This window comes from Oenanthe melanoleuca, unplaced genomic scaffold (assembly GCF_029582105.1).
Source record: "Oenanthe melanoleuca isolate GR-GAL-2019-014 unplaced genomic scaffold, OMel1.0 S042, whole genome shotgun sequence".
Lineage (NCBI taxonomy): Eukaryota > Metazoa > Chordata > Aves > Passeriformes > Muscicapidae > Oenanthe > Oenanthe melanoleuca.
In genome coordinates, this window is record NW_026612691.1 from 24,745 (window position 1) to 48,190 (window position 23,446).

The 23,446-nt window shown below is 51.3% G+C and overlaps 2 protein-coding genes across 2 annotated transcripts; both read right to left on the reverse strand.

Moving 5' to 3' along the window:
* Positions 1 to 6,981: 6,981 nt before the first annotated feature.
* Positions 6,982 to 23,144, reverse strand: LOC130266435 (zinc finger protein 420-like). The gene is given in 12 exon segments (XM_056515710.1): positions 6,982 to 8,505; positions 12,163 to 12,311; positions 13,124 to 13,191; positions 15,736 to 15,888; positions 16,399 to 16,409; positions 17,310 to 17,398; positions 18,320 to 18,400; positions 19,416 to 19,588; positions 20,021 to 20,105; positions 21,885 to 21,894; positions 22,414 to 22,483; positions 22,486 to 23,144. Coding segments are annotated over 12 exon segments (2,412 nt in total). The 5' UTR covers positions 23,051 to 23,144; the 3' UTR covers positions 6,982 to 7,547.
* LOC130266432 (U1 small nuclear ribonucleoprotein A-like) lies at positions 16,374 to 20,688 on the reverse strand. The gene is made up of 4 exons (XM_056515708.1): positions 20,423 to 20,688; positions 20,021 to 20,105; positions 19,416 to 19,544; positions 16,374 to 17,398 (listed from the first exon to the last, which is right to left on the reverse strand). The coding sequence occupies exons 1-4, from the start codon at positions 20,524 to 20,526 to the stop codon at positions 17,306 to 17,308; spliced, it is 411 nt and encodes a 136-aa protein (XP_056371683.1). The 5' UTR covers positions 20,527 to 20,688; the 3' UTR covers positions 16,374 to 17,305.
* Positions 23,145 to 23,446: the final 302 nt, after the last annotated feature.

Consider the following 23,446-nt stretch of genomic DNA (forward strand, 5'->3'; position numbering starts at 1 on the left):
ATCCATATCCCTGTGATCCCAGATTGTACAATCCCACTCTGCATTTCCTGATCCATCTGGTCCCAGTCTGTGCAGTCCCAGTCTAGAGCATCCCAGTCCATGTCATCCCAGCCCCCATGATCCCAGCCTGCATGGTCCTGCATAGCTCACACTGCCAGGCTCTGGAATTCCAGTTCCCAGCCAGGAAAAGATGTTCCTGCCTGTCCAAGTTTAGGACAAAACTGGGGGAAAGCCTCCAAAGGAGCCTCCCAAAATAAACCCCCCTCACAATTCCTCCCCCCCACTGGGCTCGGAGAGAATTTTACTCGGGGGAAAAGTGGAAAAAACTTGTTTATTAACAAACACAAGAAAAAACACTTCCCAGCAACAGGAAAGTACAATCCCAGATGACAAAAGAACTGTTTTCACCGAAGTGAGGGACGGTCGCTGCTGGGAAGGGCGAGAAGCTTCTTTGGCAGGCTCCGGAGGCAGTCTCTGATGCTCAGGTCCCGTCCGGAGCCGGTACAGATCTTGGAGCTGAAGGAGAGAAAGGGGGAGGGGAAGGCAGCAGCAGCCAGGGCAGAGCCGGGGCAGCAGCAGCAGCAGCGGGGCAGAAGCAATAGGGCAAAAGCAGCGGGGCAGAAGCAGCGGCCAGGGTATCTAGCGCAGCAGCAGCAGCAGCAGCAGCAGGGCAAGCCAAGCAAGCACAGCCCCGGCACCACCCCCCCCGGGGGGGGAAAAGGGCACCGGCGGCAGCTCCATGCAGACAGCGAGGTGTGGGAGCGGGAGAGGAGCAGACAAAACACCAACCCAGGACATTCCACCCCTTATCCCACATCGTGAACGTTACACACGATTGGGATATACACCCACTAACTACAACGTAAAAGCTTTCATCCGACTTGCTCAAACCTTCATCACTTACACATTTCCTCTCATTTCACTTACTCAGACCTTCAACACTTACATATGTCTTTCTGTCTCATCCTACAATCAGTTCTCCCTGTGGTATACACCGTGTTGTTCCATCTTCCTGCATTATCCACCACGTGCATCCTGGTCCTTGAGCAAAGACAATCCCACTAATGGGTTTGCCTGTACTCGAGGCAGGATTAACCCATACTGCCTTTCCTAACAGACCTCTGACATGGGCCACTGGGACTTTATCTCCATCCACTGTATTAAGGGAGTCAGACTGGGCAGGACCTGCTCGGTTGATGGAACCTCTGGTGTTAACTAACCAAGTAGCCTTTGCTAGATGTTGTTCCCAGTTCTTAAAAGACCCCCCACCCAATGCCTTCAAGGTGGTTTTCAGCAATCCATTGTACCTTTCCACTTTACCTGCAGCTGGTGCATGGTAAGGGATGTGGTACACCCACTCAATACCGTGTTCTCTAGCCCAGGTGTTAATGAGATTGTTCTTAAAATGAGTCCCATTGTCTGACTCAATTCTCTCAGGGGTGCCATGCCTCCACAGGACCTGCTTTTCCAGGCCCAGGATGGTGTTGCGGGCTGTAGCATGAGACACTGGGTACGTCTCTAACCATCCAGTTGTGGCTTCCACCATGGTCAGGATATAGCGCTTGCCCTGGCGGGTCTGAGGCAGTGTGATGTAGTCAATCTGCCAGGCCTCTCCATACTTATACTTGGACCACCACCCCCCATACCAGAGGGGCTTCACCCGCTTCACCTGCTTGATGGCAGCGCACGCATCACAGTCGTGGATAACCTGGGAGATGCTGTCCATGGTTAGATCCACCCCTCGGTCTTGTGCCCTCTTGTAGGTGGCATCTCTGCCCTGATGACCCGAGGCATCATGGGCCCATCGAGCTAGGAACAATTCTCCCTTGTGTTCCCAATCTAAGTCTATCTTCGACACCCCTATCCTTGCAGCTTGATCTACTTGCTGATTATGTTGCTGCTCCTCATTGGCTCTCTTTCTGGGGACATGGGCATCTACATGGCGAACTTTTACAGGTAGTTTCTCTAATTGAGTAGCGATGTCTTTCCACTCTTCAGCAGCCCAAATTGGTTTTCCTCTGCGCTGCCAGTTCGCCTTTTTCCATTTCTTCAACCATCCCCACAGAGCATTGGCTACCACCCAGGAATCGGTGTATAAATAAAGTTTCGGCCATTTCTCTCTCTCTGCGATGTTAAGGGCCAGTTGGACAGCTTTGAGTTCGGCGAATTGACTGGATCCACCCTCTCCTTCAGTGGCCTCTGCAACCCGTCGTGTGGGGCTTCATACAGCCGCTTTCCATCTCCGGTTCATCCCCACGACGCGACAGGAGCCATCAGTGAATAGAGCATAGCGTGTTTCCTCTGCCGGTAGCTCGTTGTATGGTGGAGCTTCTTCAGCCCGTGTCACTGGTTCTTCTTCTTCATCCGCGACACCAAAACTTTCACCTTCGGGCCAGTTTGTAATTATTTCCAGAATCCCAGGACGATTTAGTTTCCCGATTCTGGCACGCTGAGTGATGAGGGCTATCCACTTGCTCCACGTGGCACTGGTGGCATGGTGGGTTGAGGGAACCTTTCCGCTGAACATCCACCCCAGCACTGGTAGTCGGGGTACCAGGAGAAGCTGTGCTTCCGTACCAATGACTTCTGAGGCGGCTTGGACTCCCTCATAGGCGGCCAAAATTTCCTTCTCCGTTGGGGTGTAATTGCCTTCAAACCCTCTGTAGCTTCTGCTCCAAAATCCCAGGGGTCGGCCTCGGGTCTCACCAGGCACCTTCTGCCACAGGCTCCAGGACAGACCATGGTTCCCAGCTGCAGAGTAGAGCACATTCTTTACCTCTGGTCCCGTCCTGACTGGGCCAAGAGCCACTGCATGAGCGATCTCCTGCTTGATCTGGGCGAAAGCTTGTTGTTGTTCAGGGCCCCAGTGGAAATCGTTCTTCTTGTGAGTGACCTGGTAAAGAGGGCTTACAATTTGGCTGTACTCAGGGATGTGCATTCTCCAAAAGCCTATGGCACCTAGGAAAGCTTGGGTCTCTTTCTTGTTGGTAGGTGGGGACATAGCTGTAATTTTGTTAATGACATCAGTAGGAATCTGACGCCGTCCATCTTGCCACTTCACTCCCAGGAACTGGATCTCACGTGCAGGTCCCTTAACCTTACTCTTCTTGATGGCGAAGCCGGCTTCCAGGAGAATTTGGATAATTTTCTCTCCTTTCTCAAACACTTCTGCTGCTGTGTTCCCCCATACGACGATGTCATCAATATATTGTAGATGTTCCGGAGCCTCACCCTTTTCCAGTGCAGCCTGGATCAGTCCGTGGCAGATGGTGGGGCTGTGTTTCCACCCCTGGGGCAGTCGGTTCCAAGTGTACTGCACACCCCTCCAGGTGAAAGCAAACTGAGGTCTGCACTCTGCGGCCAGAGGAATGGAGAAAAACGCATTGGCGATGTCAATGGTGGCATACCACCTTGCTGCCTTGGACTCCAACTCATACTGCAGCTCCAGCATGTCCGGCACGGCAGCGCTCAGCGGTGGAGTCACTTCATTCAAGGCACGATAGTACACAGTCAGTCTCCATTCTCCATCAGATTTTCGCACAGGCCAGATGGGGCTGTTGAAGGGTGAGTGGGCTTTGCTAACCACCCCTTGGCTCTCCAGCTCACGGATCATCTTGTGAATGGGGATCACAGCATCTCGAGTTGTCCTATATAGCCGGCGATGTACTATTGAAGTGGCAATTGGTACTCGTTGGTCTTCTCCTTTCAGCAGTCCTACTGTAATGGGATTCTCAGCCAGTCCAGGCAGGGTGTTCAATTGGCGTATGTGTTCTGCCATTACAGCCGCTATTCCGAATGCCCACTTAAGGCCTTTTGGATCCTTAAAATACCCGCTCCGAAGGTAATCTATGCCCAAAATGCATGGGGCCTCTGGACCAGTCACAACAAGATGTTTCTTCCATTCCCTTCCAGTTAAACTCACTTCAGCTTCCACCAGGGTGAAGTCCTGCGAGCCACCTGTTACACCAGCGATGGAAACGGATTCTTCCCCCACATATCTTGATGGAATTATCGTACATTGGGCACCTGTGTCCACTAAAGCTCTGTACTTCTGTGGTTTCGATGTGCCAGGCCACCGAATCCACACAGTCCAAAAGACACGATTTTCCCTCGCCTCACCCTGGCTAGAGGCAGGGCCCCTCTAAGCCTGTTTATCTTTCTTCCCTGGGGCATGCATCTTAGAAGTTCCTTCGAGAGGGTCAGACATGTCATTATCACTATCATATTTGGCACTTTGGGTACAGGCAACAGGAGCGGCTCTCCTTCGGATGGAACTTCCGCTTTCAATCTTGCCTTCCTTCAAATCCCTCACTCGTCGTGCCAGAGCAGCCGTAGGCTTTCCATCCCATCTCCTCATGTTCTCTCCAGAATCCTGCAGGAAAAACCATAGCTCGGCCCGGGGAGTGTACCTCCTCTCCCCATCGGGGGAACGTCTACGTTGGCTGCCAGGACGTCTAATTTGCACAGCTGAAATTTGGAGGAGGTCCTCCTTAATTTCCTCCCTGAGCCTCTTATGATTTTCCTCTATCTTGTCCTCTAAGTTCTGCAAGCGTGTTTCCACGGCGGCGATTCTGGCATGGGTTGGGCCATGCACAGCATCCGCGTATGCCCGGAGCTTCTTTGCCATGTCCAGCACCGTTTCATATACCTCTTCTCGCTTCATTATTGCCAAAGCAGACGCATATTCAGATGGCCCGAGACGCACCAGCTTCCTCCACATTACAGGGGTGCATGGTACCAGGTCTGGGTTCCTAGTTGTTATATCATCTGAAAAAATAATCTCCGCCACTGCCATCTCCCTCAAACGTTGGATCCCTTGATCTATGGTTTTCCACTTGGTCTGTTGCAGATCATCGGCACACAGATATCTTTGTGCTACGCTGTCTAAAACACGTGCCCAGAGGCTTTGAGGGTTAGCCTCCCTCATCATACCTTGATCAATGACCGGATCATGAGACAGGGATCCCAGGTGTCTCACCTCAGTGCCATCTAAGATGGTAGCCTCGCCTGCCGCATCCCACAGCCGGACCAGCCAACTAATTATGGATTCATCGGGCTGTCTTGTATAATCCTTTCTTAAACCCCGAAGATCTTTTAAGGACAGGGACTCATTATTAGTTTCTGATCTCACACCAGTGGTTTTAACTCTTGATTTTACATCAGGAGGTGTTGAAGGTCCTTCTCCTGCATCCTCATCATCATCCTCCACTGGCCGATCGGTCTTCTTGGTGCACTTCCCACTCCTTGTACTGGTAGCCACAGCCATTGGTTGAAGCTTGCTTTCTAATTTCATCCCTGTCCTCGAGCCTGGGGTGCTAACTACAGCCTGAGTAGCTGGCATAGTAGCTATGTTATCTCCCTGTTCCCTTTCCTTTGTTTGTTGTTCTCCACTATCTAACAGGGTACGATAAGCATACGCCAGAGCCCAGCTCACTGCAGTAATCTTTTTTTCCCTGGAGCTATTGTGGCATTTCTCTTTCACATATTTTACCACCTCAGCTGGGTTCTGAATTTGCTCATGTGAAAAATCCCAAACCATAGGATCAGAAAATTCCTTTAACATCTGGCCCAGGTCCTGCCATTTTCCACACCACTCAGGACTCCTCACACTTTGTCCTGCTGCTGAATCAGGAGTCGCACCAGCACCTCTAGAAATCTCAGCCCTGATTTTATATAAACTGTAAACTGTGTAGAGGAAGCTTACAACATTAAACATCAGAAAGATGATCTCTTTAATACTAAAGGAGAACTGCACATATCCTAATAACGAGGTAAAAAATTCAGAGGAGACAAAGGGAAGCAAAGGCTGAAAAGCCTTCTCCCCTGCTTCTCCTCTAATAAACTGGATGCATATCCATAACCAGGATCCAGAAGATATCCCTGGAACCGATTCCAGCATTTTCATAAACCTCTTACAAGCCATTGCAACCAAGCCCAGTCCAATCAATATTTTGGTCATTATCCCTCTAGTATAAAAACTACAAATAAGGGACAGTACTGGAGCTATTTCCGGGCAGGAAAATAACCCCAGAGACCAAAGAGGCATTAAAACCTCAAAAAACCCCAGTATCCAGAACCACATACTGAAATCCATTCCAAACAGCATTATATATAGTTACACAGTTTTTTCCACTTTCTTCGGTTCCCCGTACGGGCCACCAAATTATTTGTCCAAGTTTAGGACAAAACTGGGGGAAAGCCTCCAAAGGAGCCCCCCAGAATAAACCCCCCTCACAATTCCTCCCCCCCACTGGGCTCGGAGAGAATTTTACTCGGGGGAAAAGTGGAAAAAACTTGTTTATTAACAAACACAAGAAAAAACACTTCCCAGCAACAGGAAAGTACAATCCCAGATGACAAAAGAACTGTTTTCACCGAAGTGAGGGACGGTCGCTGCTGGGAAGGGCGAGAAGCTTCTTGGGCAGGCTCCGGAGGCAGTCTCTGATGCTCAGGTCCCGTCTGGAGTCGGTACAGATCTTGGAGCTGAAGGAGAGAAAGGGGGAGGGGAAGGCAGCAGCAGCCAGGGCAGAGCTGCAGCAGCAGCAGCAGCAGTGGGGCAGAAGCAATAGGGCAAAAGTGCGGGGCAGAAGCAGCGGCCGGGGTAGCTAGCGCAGCAAGCAGAAGCAGCAGCCGGGGCAGCAGGGCAAGCCAAGCAAGCACAGCCCCAGGGCACCATCCCCCCGGGGGGGGAAAAGGGCACCGGCGGCAGCTCCATGCAGACAGCGAGGTGTGGGAGCGGGAGAGGAGCAGACAAAACACCAACCCAGGACACTGCCCTTGAAGGCAAAGCTCTTCAGAAGGGGCCAAAAGCCAAGTGCAGCAAGATCTTACAGGGACATTTCACTGCCAGCCTTCAGAACTTCACCCATGGCTGTTGCAGCTCCTGCAGTGGGAATTGAATCCGGGCAGGATCTTTGGTGGGAGCTGCACTGGCTCAAGGGAGACCCTGAGAGAGAAACAGAGAGGGCAGAGAGAGGCAGGAGAGAAAGGAGGACACAAACACAATCAGCTGAGAAGGTGCCACTGAAAACAGACCTCGAACTGACTGAAAGAGAATGGGACAGAAATCAGGAATTGCTAAAGTTTTATTTAGTAACAAATCCATCCCTTCCAGCCAGCCCCACACAATGCTGATCCCACCGCTCGAAATTTGGATCCCACTTCTCCCAATCTCCTTCCAACCCCTTCACACCCTGGCGGCTCTGGAATCCGGTAAGGTTCATGTGGGATTGAGTTGTTTTGGGGAGAGAACAAGGTACTTGGACGTGCGATTGAGACTTTTTGAGTAAAAATTGAGGTGTTTTCAGTTAAATTTGAGTGCTTTTGAGGACAGATCGATCCCTTGTGGCTTTTGGAGCACAAAGAGATGGAGAAGAGAGAAAAACTAAGGCTAAAACAACGGAAGTACCAGGCAAGTGTTTTCCCAACAGGGATCCCAGGGAATGTGGGTCACCAGGGCTCTGACCAGCGTGGGTCCTGCAGTGGGGGATGGAGTTGGAGCAGCGCACGTAGCTCTTCCCACACTCTGGGCACTCGCAGGGCTTCCCTTACTGGTGCCTCCGTTGGTGTTGGATCAAGTTTGAGCTGCGGGAGAAGCTCTTCCCACACTCGTCACACTCGTAGGGCCTCTCCCCAGTGTGGATGCGCCGGTGGGTGATGAGCGCCGAGTTTTGCTTGAAGCCCTTCCCACAGTCAGGACACTCGTAAGGCCTCTCCTCCATGTGTGTCTGGTAGTGCTTGACAAGATCAGAGCTGCTGGGAAACCTCTTCCCACACTTAGAGCACACATAGGGCCTCTCCCCATTGTGGATCCTATGGTGTATTATTAGGTGTGCACGCTGCCTGAAGCCCTTCCCACAGTCCCCACACTTGTATGGCCTCTCCCCAGTGTGGATCCTTTGATGGCAGATTAATTCCTTCCGTTGCCTGAAGCTCTTCCCACAGTCTCCACACTCGTAGGGCCTCTCCCCAGTGTGGATCATCTGGTGGCGGATCAGGCTGGAGCACTGCCTAAAGCTCATCCCACACTCCTCACACTTGTGAGGCTTTTCCCCAGTGGGAATGCGTCAGTGTTTGGTGAGGGTGGAATTATCCCTGAAGCCCTTCCCGCAGTCGGGGCAGCAGAAGGGCTTCTGGTCTGTGTGCGTGCGCTGGTGCACGAGGAGATTCCTGAGGGTGTGAAACCTCTTCCCACACTCCCCACACTTGTAGGGCCTCTCCCCAATGTGGATCCTCTGGTGGCGGATCAGGCTGGACCTCCATCTGAAGCTCATCCCACACTCTGAGCACTTGTGGGGCTTCTCCCCATCACGAAGCTGCTCATGGACCACCAGGTCCGAGCTCTGGCTCCATCTCCGGCCGCCTGCCCGGCCCAGGCTGGGTCTTTCCTCCTCAGATCCCCGCGATCTGCGTTTGCAGCCCCTCCTGGTGCGGGATCTCTGCGGCTTTTCCTCCCTGTTGGATTCCTGTGCCATGGAGCCGCTGCAAACGGCCTCTTCCACCAGGCTGTGGGGATTTGTCCTCCCTGCTCTCCGTGCTCAGCTCCTTGTCTGGGAAAGGAAGGACAAGGAGAGGATGGGATTCGCCTCCGTGCCAGAGGGAAGGGGAAGGAAATCCCCCCAGCGCGTCCCTGGCAGGTCGGTGTCGGCAGTGGGGTGTCCTGCAGCCGGGGCCGTGCTGGGCTGGGAGATGAAGCAGGACAGAGGTGGAAAGGGGCACTGATTTCCTCCTCACTTGCCTGGGCCTCCTGAGCCATTTTCATCTTCATTGCAGTCTCTTCCTCCTCCATCGGGCCAAGGCTCGGCAATGGGAAATTCTCGTTTGGGGATAAACATGAGACAAGCGCGTTGTCTTGGGGGTTCCTCCTGCCCAAGTCCATCTCTAGAAGTCCCCGGGTATCGAGCGTTCATCAAAACCTCTCAAACACCAACACTCAGTCCTGAAAATGCCTCCCAGGAGTTCTTGACAATGGTCCTCCCCATTTTGTGTTCGGGGGTTCCCCCCTGTCCCAGCTGCTGGGGGTCCCCCATCTACTCGGTGCCCGCCCTCCCCAGGCTGCTGGGAGTCCCAGCAATCCAAAAAGCTCCCCCCTCTTCCCTCTCCCCATTTAGGGATGCAGGGGGATTTTCGGGTCCCAGGGTCCTTCTCCCCTTATCCTCTGCTTTGGGATGCTGGGGGTCCAAGCAGTCCCCCCTGCCCCTCTCCAGGCTGTTGAGGGTCCTGCCAATGGCGGCGCTCCCCCCTCTCTGGGCTCCCCACTTTGGAGTCCTGGGGGACACAGGGCTCTGCTCCTCCAGGCTGCCTCTGCCGGCAGCCGCCACCAGAACCCTCCAGTGTCCCCCCAAGGGGCATTTTCTGCTCAGCTCTGGAGTTCTGCATTCTCCAAACATTACCCTTCCCTAAAACGAAAATAAACAAACTATGCTGAGAGGCAGTGGGACTATTCCAGGGGCAACTGGGATAAAACTGGGGGCAAGTGAAGCACACTGAAGTAACTGGGAGTGCCTGGAAATGACTATGATATTGTTCCAGACAACTGGGAAATACTGGGAGTGACTGAGACCATAGGGATGGTGACTGGGACGTAACTGGGAGCAACTGGAAATGTGCTGGGAAAAAACTGGGAACATGCTGGGGCAACTGAGAGTGGGTTTGAGTGACTGGAGCCCTGCTGAAAGAGACTGGCATAATACTGGACTCATAGTGGGATAGTACTGGCAGTGTGCTATGGCAGCTGGGGGAACTGCAAACACACTGGACCAATGTGGAGTTGGAAAACGTATCCACGTAAAAAGTTTTCTGTAATTTTAATCAAGATATTTTGATTGCCTTTTCCCTAAAAAACTTTTAATTTTCTTTGCAGGGCATTGCTGCATTAGGTAGGGTCGGATGAACTCAACACATCAACACACTGGGAGCAGCTGGAATGCTCAAGGGCCATCAGCGGCCATTAACAGAACATCAGTGGCCACCCAGGAACATCCACCCCAGACTCTGCCTCTGGCAAATTGCAGACTGAAAAGACTGATAAAATCAGGGAATAAAGATATAATTAACATCAGAAGGGGAGAAACCCACATCCAAAAGGAGACCAAATATTAGGAATTGAGGGTTTGCAACTTGAGACCAAAGAACACTGACCCAATTCATTTCTATGACTGTATAAAATATATGAAAAATCTCCTAAAAATGGAGTGTAATGGAATGATTCTCTCTGCACACACGGGTTATGTGTGGATGAGAAGATTTCTGTGCTACATATTTGCCACAACATTTTAATGGATGAATATAATGTAATTCGTGTAAGAATTATATGGTAGTGTAAAAATAGCAACATTTGCAAGAGCAGGAAAAAAAAAAAAAAAGACTAAAACCAAACCACAGACAGTAAAGACACAGATCGCTTGACTATATCATTGTAACATCCAACCAAAGTAGGATAGCTCAAATTAACAACTTAATAGACCTAGCTACAGGTTAATACACTCAGTCATACAAAGCATGCAAGCTGCAGCTATGCCTCTGGACCCAGGGCGAGCCTCAGGAATATCAGGTAAAAAGTCATCTAAAATAATGAAATTAAAAGAAGGTGAAATAAACACTAAAGCAGTGGAAGCATTGGCTAAGTCTGAAGAACGAGTAGAGAGGGATGGATTTATTTCCAGAGAATAGGATAGTAGCGAGAAATCGGAAGAAGACTAAAATTTTAGACACGAATTAATGTGTTTATATAGAATGGGAGGGATTGTAATGGATGAATATAATGTAATTAGTGTAAAAATTATATGGTAGTGTAAAAAAAGCAACATTTGCAAGAGCAGAAAAAAAAAAAGACTAAAACCAAACCACAGACAGTAAAAACACAGATCGCTTGATTATATCATTGTAACATCCAACAAAGGTAGGATAGCTCAAATTAACAACTTAATAGACCTGGCTTCAGCCAAGATGGTTCTCTCTAGGGAGGCACCCAAGCTACAGGACCCGATAAGCACCCTTAATCAACGCCATGGAAAAAAAATACATCTGAATGCCGGGTTTCCCTTAAAAGGAGATCGACAGGATACATCTCCATGTCGCCCTCCCAAAAGCCAGGATATGTCCTCATCAGAATTCATCATCTCCCAGGATATGGTTTTGTCCAGCCCAACGCGGTGAAAGAAAACTACATGAATATGCTGAAGGAAAAGAGAAGACAAAGACCTCCACTTCGGGCAAGGAAAAACTAACTGAACTAACCAAAGCTGTTTTGTGAACACTTGGGGATTCGGAGCGATAGAGTCCGAATCATTGTGTGTTCACCCGACGCCGACCCCGGGCTCGGTGCTGTTCCTCTGCGGTTGTGGCTATCGAGGACCATGTTTCGGTCGCAAAATAAATATCGCTTATTTTAATAATATTTAATTTGGCTTGATCTCGTTTATATCTATAATAACATCCTGACCAGATAATAAAGTAACACATTTACTTTCTAAATTTTAAATGGTTGTTGAAGGTTTTGTTTTTTCTATCAGTTTTGGTGACCTTAGGAGGATCTGGGAGCAACTGGGACCCTGCTGGGGCAAATTCCATCATAATAGGGAATGGCTGGGAGTGACCGGGACCATGCTGGGAGCGCCGAGGAAACTGGAAGCACACGCGGGGAGCAACTGGGCTCATGCTGGGAGCAGCCACTGGCGGCACCGGGAGCCCCGAAGCCCTTTCCCGGCCATGCCGCCCCTCCAGCCCCAGCACCCCCCGCCGGGGTCCCGGCAATGCCAGGGGTCCCGCCCTCTCGGGCTCCCCGCTTTGCCCTTCTGGGGCTCTGCTGTGTCTGCGCTCCCGCTCAGGGAAGCCGCGCCTCTCCCGGGGCTCCCCAAAACCGCTGTCCCCCCGCCGATCCCGCCGCTCCCGCGCGCTCCCCACGTGGCCCCGGCAGAGCTCGCAGGGCCCGGCCCGGGAAGCCCAACCCCCACCGCGGGGGGACCCGCATCCCCCCGCCCCCAACGGGGCTCTGCCCGCACCCACCGGGACCCCCAAAAACACCTCCCGGGGACCCCCCGAAGTCCCCCCGAGGGCCATCTGCGCCTCTGGAGCCCGGCAACATCCAAACATCCCCCCAAAAATCCCCAAACCCAGGGACACCCCCGAGATATTTGGGGCGAGCTCCCCCTCCCCGGGCACCTGCGGGATGGGGGGCGATGGTCCCGGGGCGCTGCGAGTTCAGGCAGCTCCGGGATGCCGCTGGAATCCTTCCTTGTCCCCTCCTGCTTCTGCTGCGGCTCCGCCTCTTCCTCCCTCCCTCCTCCTCCTGCCGCGTTCCGAACCCCGAACTGGGAGGGGATGGGTCAAGGGAAGGGCGGGAACTGTGAGGAGAAAGGGGTGGGGCCAAAGTGCCACACAGTACTAAAAGGGCCTGGTTAGGCCTAAAGTCATCGAAAAAATTCCTCAAATGCAGCCTAAACCCACCAAGTTTGGCCTCAAATCAGCCAAAGGGACCTCAAATCCACATGAAGGGGGCTTAAAGTCATCCAAATGTGCCTAATATTGTCGAAAAGGGGCCTAAAATCCAGTCTAAAATCCCAGTTTTTATAAAATCTTTCAAATAGGCCTAAAATGTTTGCAACCAAGACCGAGACAAGCACCAGGACTGGGAGCAGCCCCAATACAGAGACCGACACCAGAACGGAGACCGAGACCAAGACTGGGGACAGAACCGACACCAGAACTGAGACCAGCACCGCTCCAGAACTGGAATTAAGACTGAGACTGAGACTGAAACCAGCCCCAGAATTTGTACTGGGACCAAGACTGAGACCAGCACTGACACTGGGACCAGCACCAGGAGAGCTCCGGGACTGAGACTGAGATTGGCACTGGGAGCACTCTGGGATCAACACTGGCACCGGTACCAGCACTGGGACTGGAACCACTATGAGACCAAGACCGAGACTGAAACCAGAACCAGCAGTGGCACCGAAACTGGCACCGCTATAGAACCGAGAATGAGACCAAGGCCATCACTGCTCTGGGATCAAGATTCAGACCAGGAGCAGAATCAGCACCAGGAGCGCTCCAGGACTGCTCCAAACTGAGACTGAGACCGGAACCAGGACAGAGAACGACACCAGGAGCGCTCTGGGACCTCCTTGTTCACTGCGGGGAGTTTTGGCTGCGCCCCCACACGGGACTGGGCAGGACTGGGAGGGACCCCTGGGAGGGGCAGGACCGTCTCAGTTCACATCATTCTGGAGCAGCCATCCTGGTCCATATGGTCCCAGTGTGTACAATCCAAGTCCATGTGATCCCAGTTTGTACAATCCCAGTCCATGTCATCCCAGTTTGTACAATCCCACTCTGCATGGCCCTGATCCATCTGGTCCCAGTCTGTGCAGTCCCAGTCTGGAGGATCCCAGTCCATGTGATCCCAGCCCCCATGATCCCAGTCTGCATGGTCCTGCATGGCTCACACTGCCTGGAATTCCAGTTCCCAACCAGGAAAAGTTGTTCCTGCCCATCCTGGTTTTGCTTCTCCAATTTGAGATGTCCCAGCCAAGGCACCCATTTATGTCACAGCTTTACCATCCTGATCCTGGTTTCCATTCCTATTCCCAACCTCTATCTTGTTCCAGTTCTTGTTCCCAAATCCATTCCCGTTCCCAATCCTGTTCCCAGTTCCTATCTCATTCCTGTTCCCATTCTCAGTCTTCTTCCTGTTCCCCTTCCCAATGCTGTTCTCAATCCTGTTCCTGATCCCGATCTCATTCCTATTCCCATTCCCAATCCTGATCCCATTCCTGTTCCCAATCCCTATCTCATACCCAATCCCTATCTCCTTCCCATTCCCAATCCAGTTCCTGTTCCCATTCCCAATCTCGTTCCCGTTTCTGATCCCGATCTCATTCCCAATCTCGATCCCTTTCCCAATTCCAATCCCTTTCACATTCCCAATCCCTCTTTTATTCCCATTCTCAATCCTGTTCCCATTCCTGATCCTGTTTCTGTTCTCGTTCCCATTCCCAATCCTGTTCCCATTCCAAATCCCATTCCCATTTCCTTTCCCAATTCCAATCCCGTTCCTTTTCCCATTCCCAATTCCCAGTCCCAATCCTTATCCCGCTCCCAATTCAAATCCTTATCCTGTTCCCATTCCCAAAGGTGATCTCATTCCGGTTTCTGATCTTTCATTCCCAGTCTCGTTCCCATTCCCAGTCTCGAACCTGTTCCCAGTCCTGATCCCATTCCCAATCCGTATTTCATTCCCGTTCCCAATCCCAATTCCATTCTTGATCCCATTCCCAGTCCCGATGCTGTTCCCATTCCCAATTCTGTCCCCATTCGCGATCTCATTCCCATTTCTGATCCCGATCTCATTTGCCATCTTGATTCCTTTCCCAATCCTGATCCTTTTCCCATTCCAAATCCCTATTTCATTATCAATCCCAATCCTGTTCCAAATCCCGATCCTGTTCCCAATCCCGATCCTGCTGCTGTTGTCAGGGAATCATTTTGATCTCAACCTCTACCCCAAACCCGGTGAGGTCAAAACACCCCAAATCCTGGTGTCAAACACCCCCAAACGCCAAATTTGGGATCAAAACCCCCAATCCCCAAACGTTGGTGTTTGAAATATTTGCGGTGTCCAATCCCTCTGATCCCTAAATTTGAGGTTAAAGCCCCCTGATCCCCAAATTCTTGGGTCAAACCCCCTCATCCCAAACCTCCCCAGACTTTAGGATCAAACCTCGCGTATCCCCAAACTTTGGGGTCAAACCCATCAGACCCCAAACTCCCCTCCAAAACCACTGCACCCTGGGGGGCGCAGCAGGGTTCATTCGGGGTTGATTTGGGATTGATTTGGGGTGGGGGCAGGTCCAGGTGCAATGTCTGCAGAGAGACCCTGGGTACAATGCTGGGGGTGAGAAAAACCCCAAAAACCCCTGGGGAACCCCAGAAACCCCTGAGGAACCCTAAAAAGAGGATTTGGGGTGGAAAAAGGAGATTTTGGGGTGAAAAAGGAGATTTGGGGGAGTTAAAGAGGGTTTCAGGTGGGGATTGAGGATTTAAGGTCAGAATTTCAGTGGGAAAAGGAGATTTGGGATTGAAAAAGATTTTTGGTGGAAAAAGGAGATTTTGGATAAGAAAAGTCAATTTTGGGTTGGGAGAAGGGGATTTGGGGTGGGAAGAAAAGAATTTGGGGGGGGGGGAAAAGGATTTGGGGGGTAAAAAGGAATGTTTGAGGAAAAGGAGAATTTGGGGTCTGAAAAGGACATCTGGAGTGCACAAAGAAGGATTTTAAAGTTGGAGAAAAGAGGATTTGGGTTTAAAAAAAAGATTTGGGATAAGAAAGGAGGATTTAGTCCGAGCTGAACTTACCTGGGGGAGTGGGGGCAAGTGGGAGGTTTGGGGCAGGGTCAGGACCATTTCTGGGGCAGTTTTCTGGGATTTTTGGTAGTTTGGGGCTGGTTTTGAGAAATTTTGGAACATTTGGGGGCAGCTTTGAGGGATATTGGGGTGGTTTGGAGGGATTTTAGGGTGTTTCTATAGGATTTTGGGTTGTTTCTAACAGATTTTGGGGCAGCCTGAAGGGATTTGGGATGTTATGGGGCAGTTTTGGGGTATTGAGGGGAAGTTTTGAGGCATTTCTCTGGGATTTTGGGGTATTGTTCTGGGATTTTGATGTGTTTCTCTGGAATTCTGGGGTATCCAGGCAGGTTGTTTTCGGGTTTAGGGGTGTTTGGGCAGGTTTGGGGTCACTTTTGGCCAAGGAGATCTTTGTGGCGTTGCTCTGGGTGATCTTGGAGCCCTGCAGGGCCTCGCGGGCGGCGCCCGCCTGCACCTCGGTGTCCAACTGCACCAAGGCGATGTCGTGGCGCCGGGCACCAGGCGCAGCTCCTTGAACCCGGGAACCTGGCACGGGGGAACGGGGCCAGGGACAGCCCAAAAACCGGGAATGGTCCCCAAAAACGTGGAAATGGTATCCAAAACACCTGGGAATGGTGCAAAACACCTTGGAATGGTGCCACAAAACACCTGTGAATGGTCACCAATACACCTGGGAATGATACACTAAAAATACAGGTATGGTACCACAAAAATTCTTGAATGGTACCCCAAAAACCTGGGAATGGTACTGCAAAAATACATATAATGGTCCCCAAAAACCTGGGAATGATACCCCAAAAAACCTGGGAATGGTCCCACAACAACTGGGGAATGGTACCCAAAAAACCCGGGTATGGTATCACAAAAGTTTGGGAATGGTCCCCAAAAATCTGGAAATGGTGCCCGAAAAATTCGGGAATGGCACCCCAAAAACCCAGGATTGCTGCCACAAAATCCTGGGAATAGTACCCTAAAAAGACCAGGGAATGGTGTCAAAAAACCCGGGAATGGTCCCCAAAAACATGGGAATGGTACCCCAAAAACACCTGGGAATGGTTGCACAAGAAACCCAGGTATGGCACCATAAAAATTCAGGAATAGTACCCCAAAAACCTGGAATGGTCTCCAAAAACCTGGGAATGGTACCCCAAAAAACCCAGATATGGTACCCCATAAGTTCAGGAATGGCCCCCAAAATATCTGGGAATGGTCCCACAAAAACCAGTGAATGGTCCCCAAAGGACTTGGGGAATTCCTGAAAAAATTCAGGAATGTTCCCTCAAAAATTTAGAAATGTTCCCCCAAAAAAACAGGAATGGTACCCCAAAACACGTGGGAATGGCCCTCAAAAAATTCAGGAATGTTCCCTCAAAAATTCAGAAATGATCCCTCAAAAATCTGGCAATGTCTCCCAAAAAATTCAGGAATGGTACCCCAAAACACCTGGGAATGGCCCCCAAAAAATGCAGGAATGTTCCCTGATAAATTTAGAAAAGTTCCCAAAAATTGAGAAATGTTCCCTCAAAAAACCAGGAATGTTCCCCCAAAAACCTAGGAATGGTCCCCAAAAAGCCTGGCAATGTCCCCCAAAAATCTGGGAATGGTCCCCCAAAACCTGGGAATGTTCCCTCAGAAATTCAGAAGTGTTCCCTCAAAAATTTAAAACATTCCCCCTAAAAACCCAGCAATGTTCCCCCCAAAAGTTCAGGGAATGTTCCTCCAAAAAACCTGGGAATGTTCCCCCAAAAATTCAGGAATGTTGCCCAAAAATCCAGAAATTCCCCCACCCCCCAATCCAGAAACATTCCTCCAAAAATCCAGAAACCACCCCAAAATCCTGAATTTCTCTCCCAAAATCCTGATATTTCCCCCAAAATTCCTCCCCCTCCCCACTCTGAGCTCCCGCAGCTCCCGGAATTCCTGAATTCCCGATTCCCGGCTCTCACTGCTGGAAGAGCATGGACAGCATCAGCTCCTTGCTCTCCTTGGGGAGCTTGGTCAGGAACAGGATGTGGTTCGGGGGGTTCTCCGACAGCTGCGGGAACGGGGAAACAACCCAAAATCAGCCAAAATCAGCAAAAACCAGCAAAGATCAGCCCCAAAACAGACAAAATCAGCTCAAAATCAGCCAAAAATCAGCCCCAAATCAGCAAAATTAGCCACAAATCAGAAAAAAACCGCAGCCAAAATCAGCCCCAAATCAGGCAAAATCCCCCAAAAATCAGCCCCAAAACCAGCCAAAATCAGCCCCAAACTAGGCCAAAGTCACACTGGATACACACCAAAACATCGCCACAAAATCTCACAAAAATCCCCAAAAATCTGCCAAAAAATCCACATTCCCTGGGGATGGGGCCATTCCTGGGGGGATCCCAGGATTTGGGGCCATTCAAGGGGTGGAATCATGTGACCTCATTAACCCCATCAATCCCCCATTAACCCCACAAATCCCCCATAACTCACAGGCTGTGGGGTTGGCATGGGGGCCACTCCCAGGCTGGGATCATGCCCAGGGGGGGATGTAGGGCGGTTCCCCCCCAGGTGTGGCAGCATCTGGGGCGGCTGCGCCAGATGCGGCATCCCCTGAGGAGAGGATCCAAAACCAGCCCAAAGTTACCCCAAAGCACAGAGAGAATCCCAAATTACCCCAAAAACACCCCAAGTTATACCAAAGGAATAGACAGAACCCCAAATTACCCGATCCCAAATCCCATAAGTGACCCCAAATCCCGTAAGTGACCCGAAATCCCATAACCCCAAATCTCTTAAGTGACCCCATAACTCCCAGGCACAGCTCCCTGTGCCCCCTGTGCCCCGTTCCCTTTTTGGGTCCGGGTGCGTCCCCGCCCTTGGCCTTGTGCTTGTCCCGTTTGTGCTGCTGATCCTGATCCCAATCCCAGAACTGACCCCAAACCCCACAGCTGACCCCATAACTCTCAGGCACTGTTCCCTATGCCCCCTTGTCCCGTTCCAGCCCCACGAACGTTCCCTTCATCTTGGCCGCCATGTCCGAGTCCCTCTTGGGGAACTGGATCCTCTGCAACGGCACCTCCCACATTTTGGGGTTTCTGAGGGGTTTGGGGGCGATTTGGTGGGAGTTGCAAAAGGGATTTTGAGGTTTCTGAGGGATTTTTGAGGGATTGGGGGATTTCCAGGAGGGATTTTGGGGATTCTGAAGGATTTGGAGGTGATTTGGGGCATTTCCAGGAGGGATCTGGGAGTTTTCTGAGAGATTTCTGGGATTTTGGGGTTTCTGAGGGATTTGAGGGAATTCAGAGAGATTTTAGAGGAGTTCCCAGAGGGATTTGGGGTTTCCAACAGATTTTTGGGGGTTTCAGGTTGAATTTGAGGTTTCATCGTGGGCTTGGCATAGAAGGGAAACCTTTGGGAATCCCTGGCTGGAGTTCAGATTTTTTCCCAGAATTTCAGGGGATTTTTTCCCAGGATTTAGCTCCCACCATGACTTCCTTCTATCAAACTAAGCTTTGGGGCACCTCCTGGTTGGATTTTGGAGCGTTCCTGGTTGGATTAGGGATTTTTTTGTGGGATTTTGGGGACATCTCATACTGGGTTTTTGGTTTTATCCCAGAATTTGGGGGGTTTTTCCAAGAATTTGGGCTTTTTTTCCCAGATTTCCGGAATTTTTCCCAAAATTCAGGTGTTTTTCCAAAGGATTTGGCTCTAACCACAGGTTTGTCATAGAAGGCAAAGCTCTGGAATGTTCCAGGATGGATTTTAGGAATATTTGAAGCTGCCTTTTTGGTTTTTTCCCCAGGAATTCAGGATTTTCCCCAGAATTTCAAGATTTTTCTACAAAGGTTCAGATTCTTTCCCCAAATCTTGGTATTTTCTCCCAAATTTGAGTCTCACCATGGCCTTCCTGTGGAAGGAGAAGCTTTGGGGTTATTCCCACTTTAATTTCAGAGTGATCCCAGGGGATGTTGTTTTTTCTTTTAATCAGGATTTCAGGCTTTTTCCCAGAATTTCAGGGGTTTTCTCCAGACTTGGGTTTTTCCCCAAGCCCCGGTACTTTGCCCCAGACTCTGTCTCACCGTGGGTTTGCCGTAGAAGGGGAAGCCCTGCATGGAGCGCAGGCCGTTGCTGGCGCTGCTCATCTCCCTGAGCATGACGAAGGCCTGGCCCCGCATGCGGAGACTGCGCCAGCCCAAAATGTCCAAAACCTGCCCAAAGTGGGAGAAAATGGCACAGAGGGACTTCTTCAGCTCTGGGGGGACAGGGACAGCACAGGGACAGTGGGGACAGCACAGGGACAGTGGGAACAGGTGACAAGGGGGAAAGGCAACACTGAGGACACAAAGGGACTTGTTCAGCTCTGGGGACACACAGGGACAGCACAGTCACCATGGGAACAGGTGACAGGGGGGACAGGTGACCATAAGGACAATGGGGAGAAGGACTGCTTTGGCTCTGGGGACACATGGGACAATGGCAGGGACAAGGAAATGATAGGGACAAGGTGAGGGCACAGGGACAGCTCTGGGGACAGTGACACAAACAAGTGACAGTGGGGACGCACAGACAGGTGACAGTCTGGACAGGGACAAGGACAGGTGACAGTGGGGACGCACAGACAGGTGACAGTCTGGACAGCGACAAGGACAGGTGACAATGGGGACAGCCCCCAGCCCTCCCTCACCGTCCTTGTTGATCTCCTCGTTGAGGTTGTTGGTGTCGATGGTGTGGTTGGGGCGGGGCTCCTGCATCGCCATGGCCGGGACCCTCTGTGGGGACAGGGGGTTTTAAGGGGGGGCTGGGACCTCCAAATCCACCCCAGACCCACGTGAGATCCCCCCCAAACCCTGTCAGAACCACCTGAAACCCTCACAAAATTTACCCCAATCCTGAGAACCACCCAAACCCCCTCAGACCCCCTATTTCCCTTCAACCTCCCCCAAATCCCCACAACCCCCCATTTCTCATCAGCCCAAGTTCCGTCCACCTCAGAACCCCCCACCCCATTTCTCCCCCAAATCCACCTCAGACCCCGCACAAACCCCTCAAACCGCCAAAATTCTCCCCAGATGCATCCTGGACCCACCTGAGACCACTCCATTTCTTGTTTCCATTCATCCATGTTTCTGTATACAGACGCCAAAAACTCCCTCTGGGATCCTCCAAAATTCCATTTGAGGCCCCCCACATTGCAAAAATTCTCAATAGAGACCTAAAAATTCACATGTTTGAACTAAAAAAAAATTTTCAGTAGGAACCACAAAATTCCCTATGAGGACCCGAAGAATTCCCTGTACAGAGCCCAAAATACCAAGAAAGTCCCTTTAAGAAACTCAAAACTCCCATATAGAGACCCTGAGACCCCCCTGGACCCTCTATAGGATCCACCAGGCCCCTGTGTTTCCCCTACAGACCTCCCAGAGCGACTTTAGGGACCCCCAGAGCCCCCCAAATCCCCTATGGACAAGTCCAAATCCTCTATAGAGACCTTCAGACCCCCAATCCCTTATAGACATCCCAATCCCGTTTAAGGGAGCCCCCCAAATCCCCTATAGACAAGCCCAAATCCTCTACAGAGACACTGAGCCCCCCCCCAGCCCCCTACAGATCCCCTATAGATCTCACAAACTCCCTTTATTGACCCCACAGAGCCCCCAAATTCCCTTTGGGGACCCCCAGAAACCCCCCACGGCCTTAAAGCCGTGCCAGTCCCCTACGGATCCCCTACAGATCCCCTATAGATCCCCTACAGATCCCCTATAGATCCCCTATAGATCCCCCCAGCCCCACCGCAGCTCTCAGACACTCTGAAGCCGGACGGAGGGACCGGGATCAAAGATGGCGGCGCACAGGAGGCACTAACGGGTGTTCTGAGCATGCTCGGAGAGAAAGGAAGGTCAAATCTACACGAAGTGGCCTAAAATCATCTTGATTAGCCAAACGTTTTCCAAAAGGGGCCTAAAATCCAGTCTAAAATACCAGTTTGGTATAAAATCACCCAAACCACCTAAAATGTTTGGAACCAAGACTAAAACCAGCACCAGAACCGGTAACAATTCCAAGAATGAGACCAAAATCAGAATGGAGACGGAGACTATGCAGAATAAATCCCCAAATGCAAGTTTTTCTCTACAAGGTGTCTACCCAGCAGTTGGTGCTGTTGATGTGTGCCTGCCCAGTTGACTATAATTGATGTTTGTGTTGACTCTTTATTGTTAATGTTCTATGCCTTTGTAAATTGTTAATGCTCCCAGCTGTTTGTCCCTTTCCCTGTCCCAGTATCTACTCTTGGATCCACGCCCACCTCCACTGCCCCCTTGTCACGATCTGCTCAACCCGAGCGGGAGTCGTGATGGTTCGTTGGACCCCTGGGTGCAAAAGAGAAAAGGCAAGAGACTCAGGTTTGTTTAGCAGAAAGCAGTAATGCAGTTTATTGCATGCTAACAATCAAGTTTTGTGAGAGAAAGAAAAACAGAGAGAGAGAGAGAGAGAGAGAGAGAGAGAGAGAGAGAGAGAGATGAAGGAAAAATGTGCCACTGAAAACAGACCCGGAACTGACTGAAAGAGAATGGGACAGAAATCAGAAATTATACAAGTTTTATTAACTATCAAATTTATTTACTATAAAATCCATCCCATCCAGCCAGCCCCACACAATCCAGATGCCACCGCTCCAAATTTGGATCCCACTTCTATGAATCTCCTTCCAACCCCATCTCACCCTGGTGGCTCTAGAATCCAGAAAAGATCGTGTGGGATTTAGTAGTTTTGAGGAGAGAACAAAGCACTTTGAAGTTGGACTGATCACTTTTTAGTCAAAATTGAGGTGTTTTTACTTGGATTTGGGAGGTTTTGAGGTAACAGATTGATCTTGGGTTTTGGAGAACAAAGAGATGGAGAAGAGAGAAAACGAAGGCCAAAACAAAAGGATAACCAGGCAGGTGTCTTCCCAACATGAATCCCAGGGAATGTGGGTCACCAGGCCTCTGCCCAACGTGGGTCCTGCAGTGGGGGATGGAGTTGGAGCAGCGCACGAAGTTCTTGCTGCACTTGGGGCACTCGCAGGACTTCCCTTACCGGTGCCTCCGTTGGTGTTGGGTCAAGTTTGAGCTGCGGGAGAATCTCTTCCCACACTCGTCACACTCTTTGTCCTCTCCCCACTGTGGACGCGCCGGTGGGTGATGAGGTGGGACTTTTGCCTGAAGCCCTTCCCGCAGTCAGGACACTCGTAGGGCCTCTCCTCCGTGTGTGTCTGGTAGTGTATTACAAGACGAGAGCGGGTGGGAAACCTCTTCCTACACTTAGAACACACGTATGGCCTCTCCCCAGTATGACTCATTTGGTGAAGATTTAGGCTGGAACGCTGCCTGAAACTCTTTCCACACTCCTCACACCTGTATGGCCTCTCTCCAGTGTGGATCCTCTGGTGGCAGATCAGATAGGAGCTCCGGCTGAAGCTCATCCCACACTCCTCACACTCGTGGGGCTTTTCCCCGGTGTGGATGCGCCGGTGGGAGATGAGGTGGGAGTTTCGTCTGAATCCCTTCCCGCACTCAGGGCAGCGGAAGGGCTTCTCGTCTGTGTGCGTGCGCTGGTGCTTGAGGAGATTGCCTCTGGTCTGAAACGTCTTCCCACACTCCCCACACTCGTAGGGCCTCTCCCCAGTGTGGATCCTCTGGTGGCGGATCAGGAGGTACCTCCATCTGAAGCTCATCCCACACTCTGAGCACTTGTGGCGCTTCTCCCCATCACGAAGCTGCTCATGGACCACCAGGTCCGAGCTCTGGCTCCATCTCCGGCTGCCTGCCCGGCCCAGGCTGGGTCTTTCCTCCTCAGATTCCTGCGATCTGCATTTGCAGCCCCTCCTGGTGTGAGATCTCCGCGACTTTTCCTCCCCGTTGGATTCCTGCGCTGTGGAGCCGCTGCAAACGGCCTCTTCCACCAGGTTCTGCTGTGGGGATTTGTCCTCCCTGCTCAGCTCTTCGTCTGTGGGAGGAAGGACAAGGACAGGATGGGATTTGCCTCCGTGCCAGAGGGAAGGGGAAGGAGATCACCCCAGGGCGTCCCTGGCAGGTCGGTGTCGGCAGCGGGGTGTCCTGGAGAGGAGACT

Coding starts and splice junctions, on each gene's coding strand:
- LOC130266432 (XM_056515708.1), bottom strand. CDS start 20,526: ATGTGGGGGGCCTCAAATGGAATTTTGGAGGATCCCAGAGGGAGTTTT. Junction 19,545..20,020: donor CGAGGAGATCAACAAGGACG/GTGAGGGAGGGC, acceptor CACTTTGGGCAG/GTTTTGGACATTTTGGGCTG. Junction 17,399..19,415: donor CCTTCTACGGCAAACCCACG/GTGAGACAGAGT, acceptor CCGTTCCCGCAG/CTGTCGGAGAACCCCCCGAA.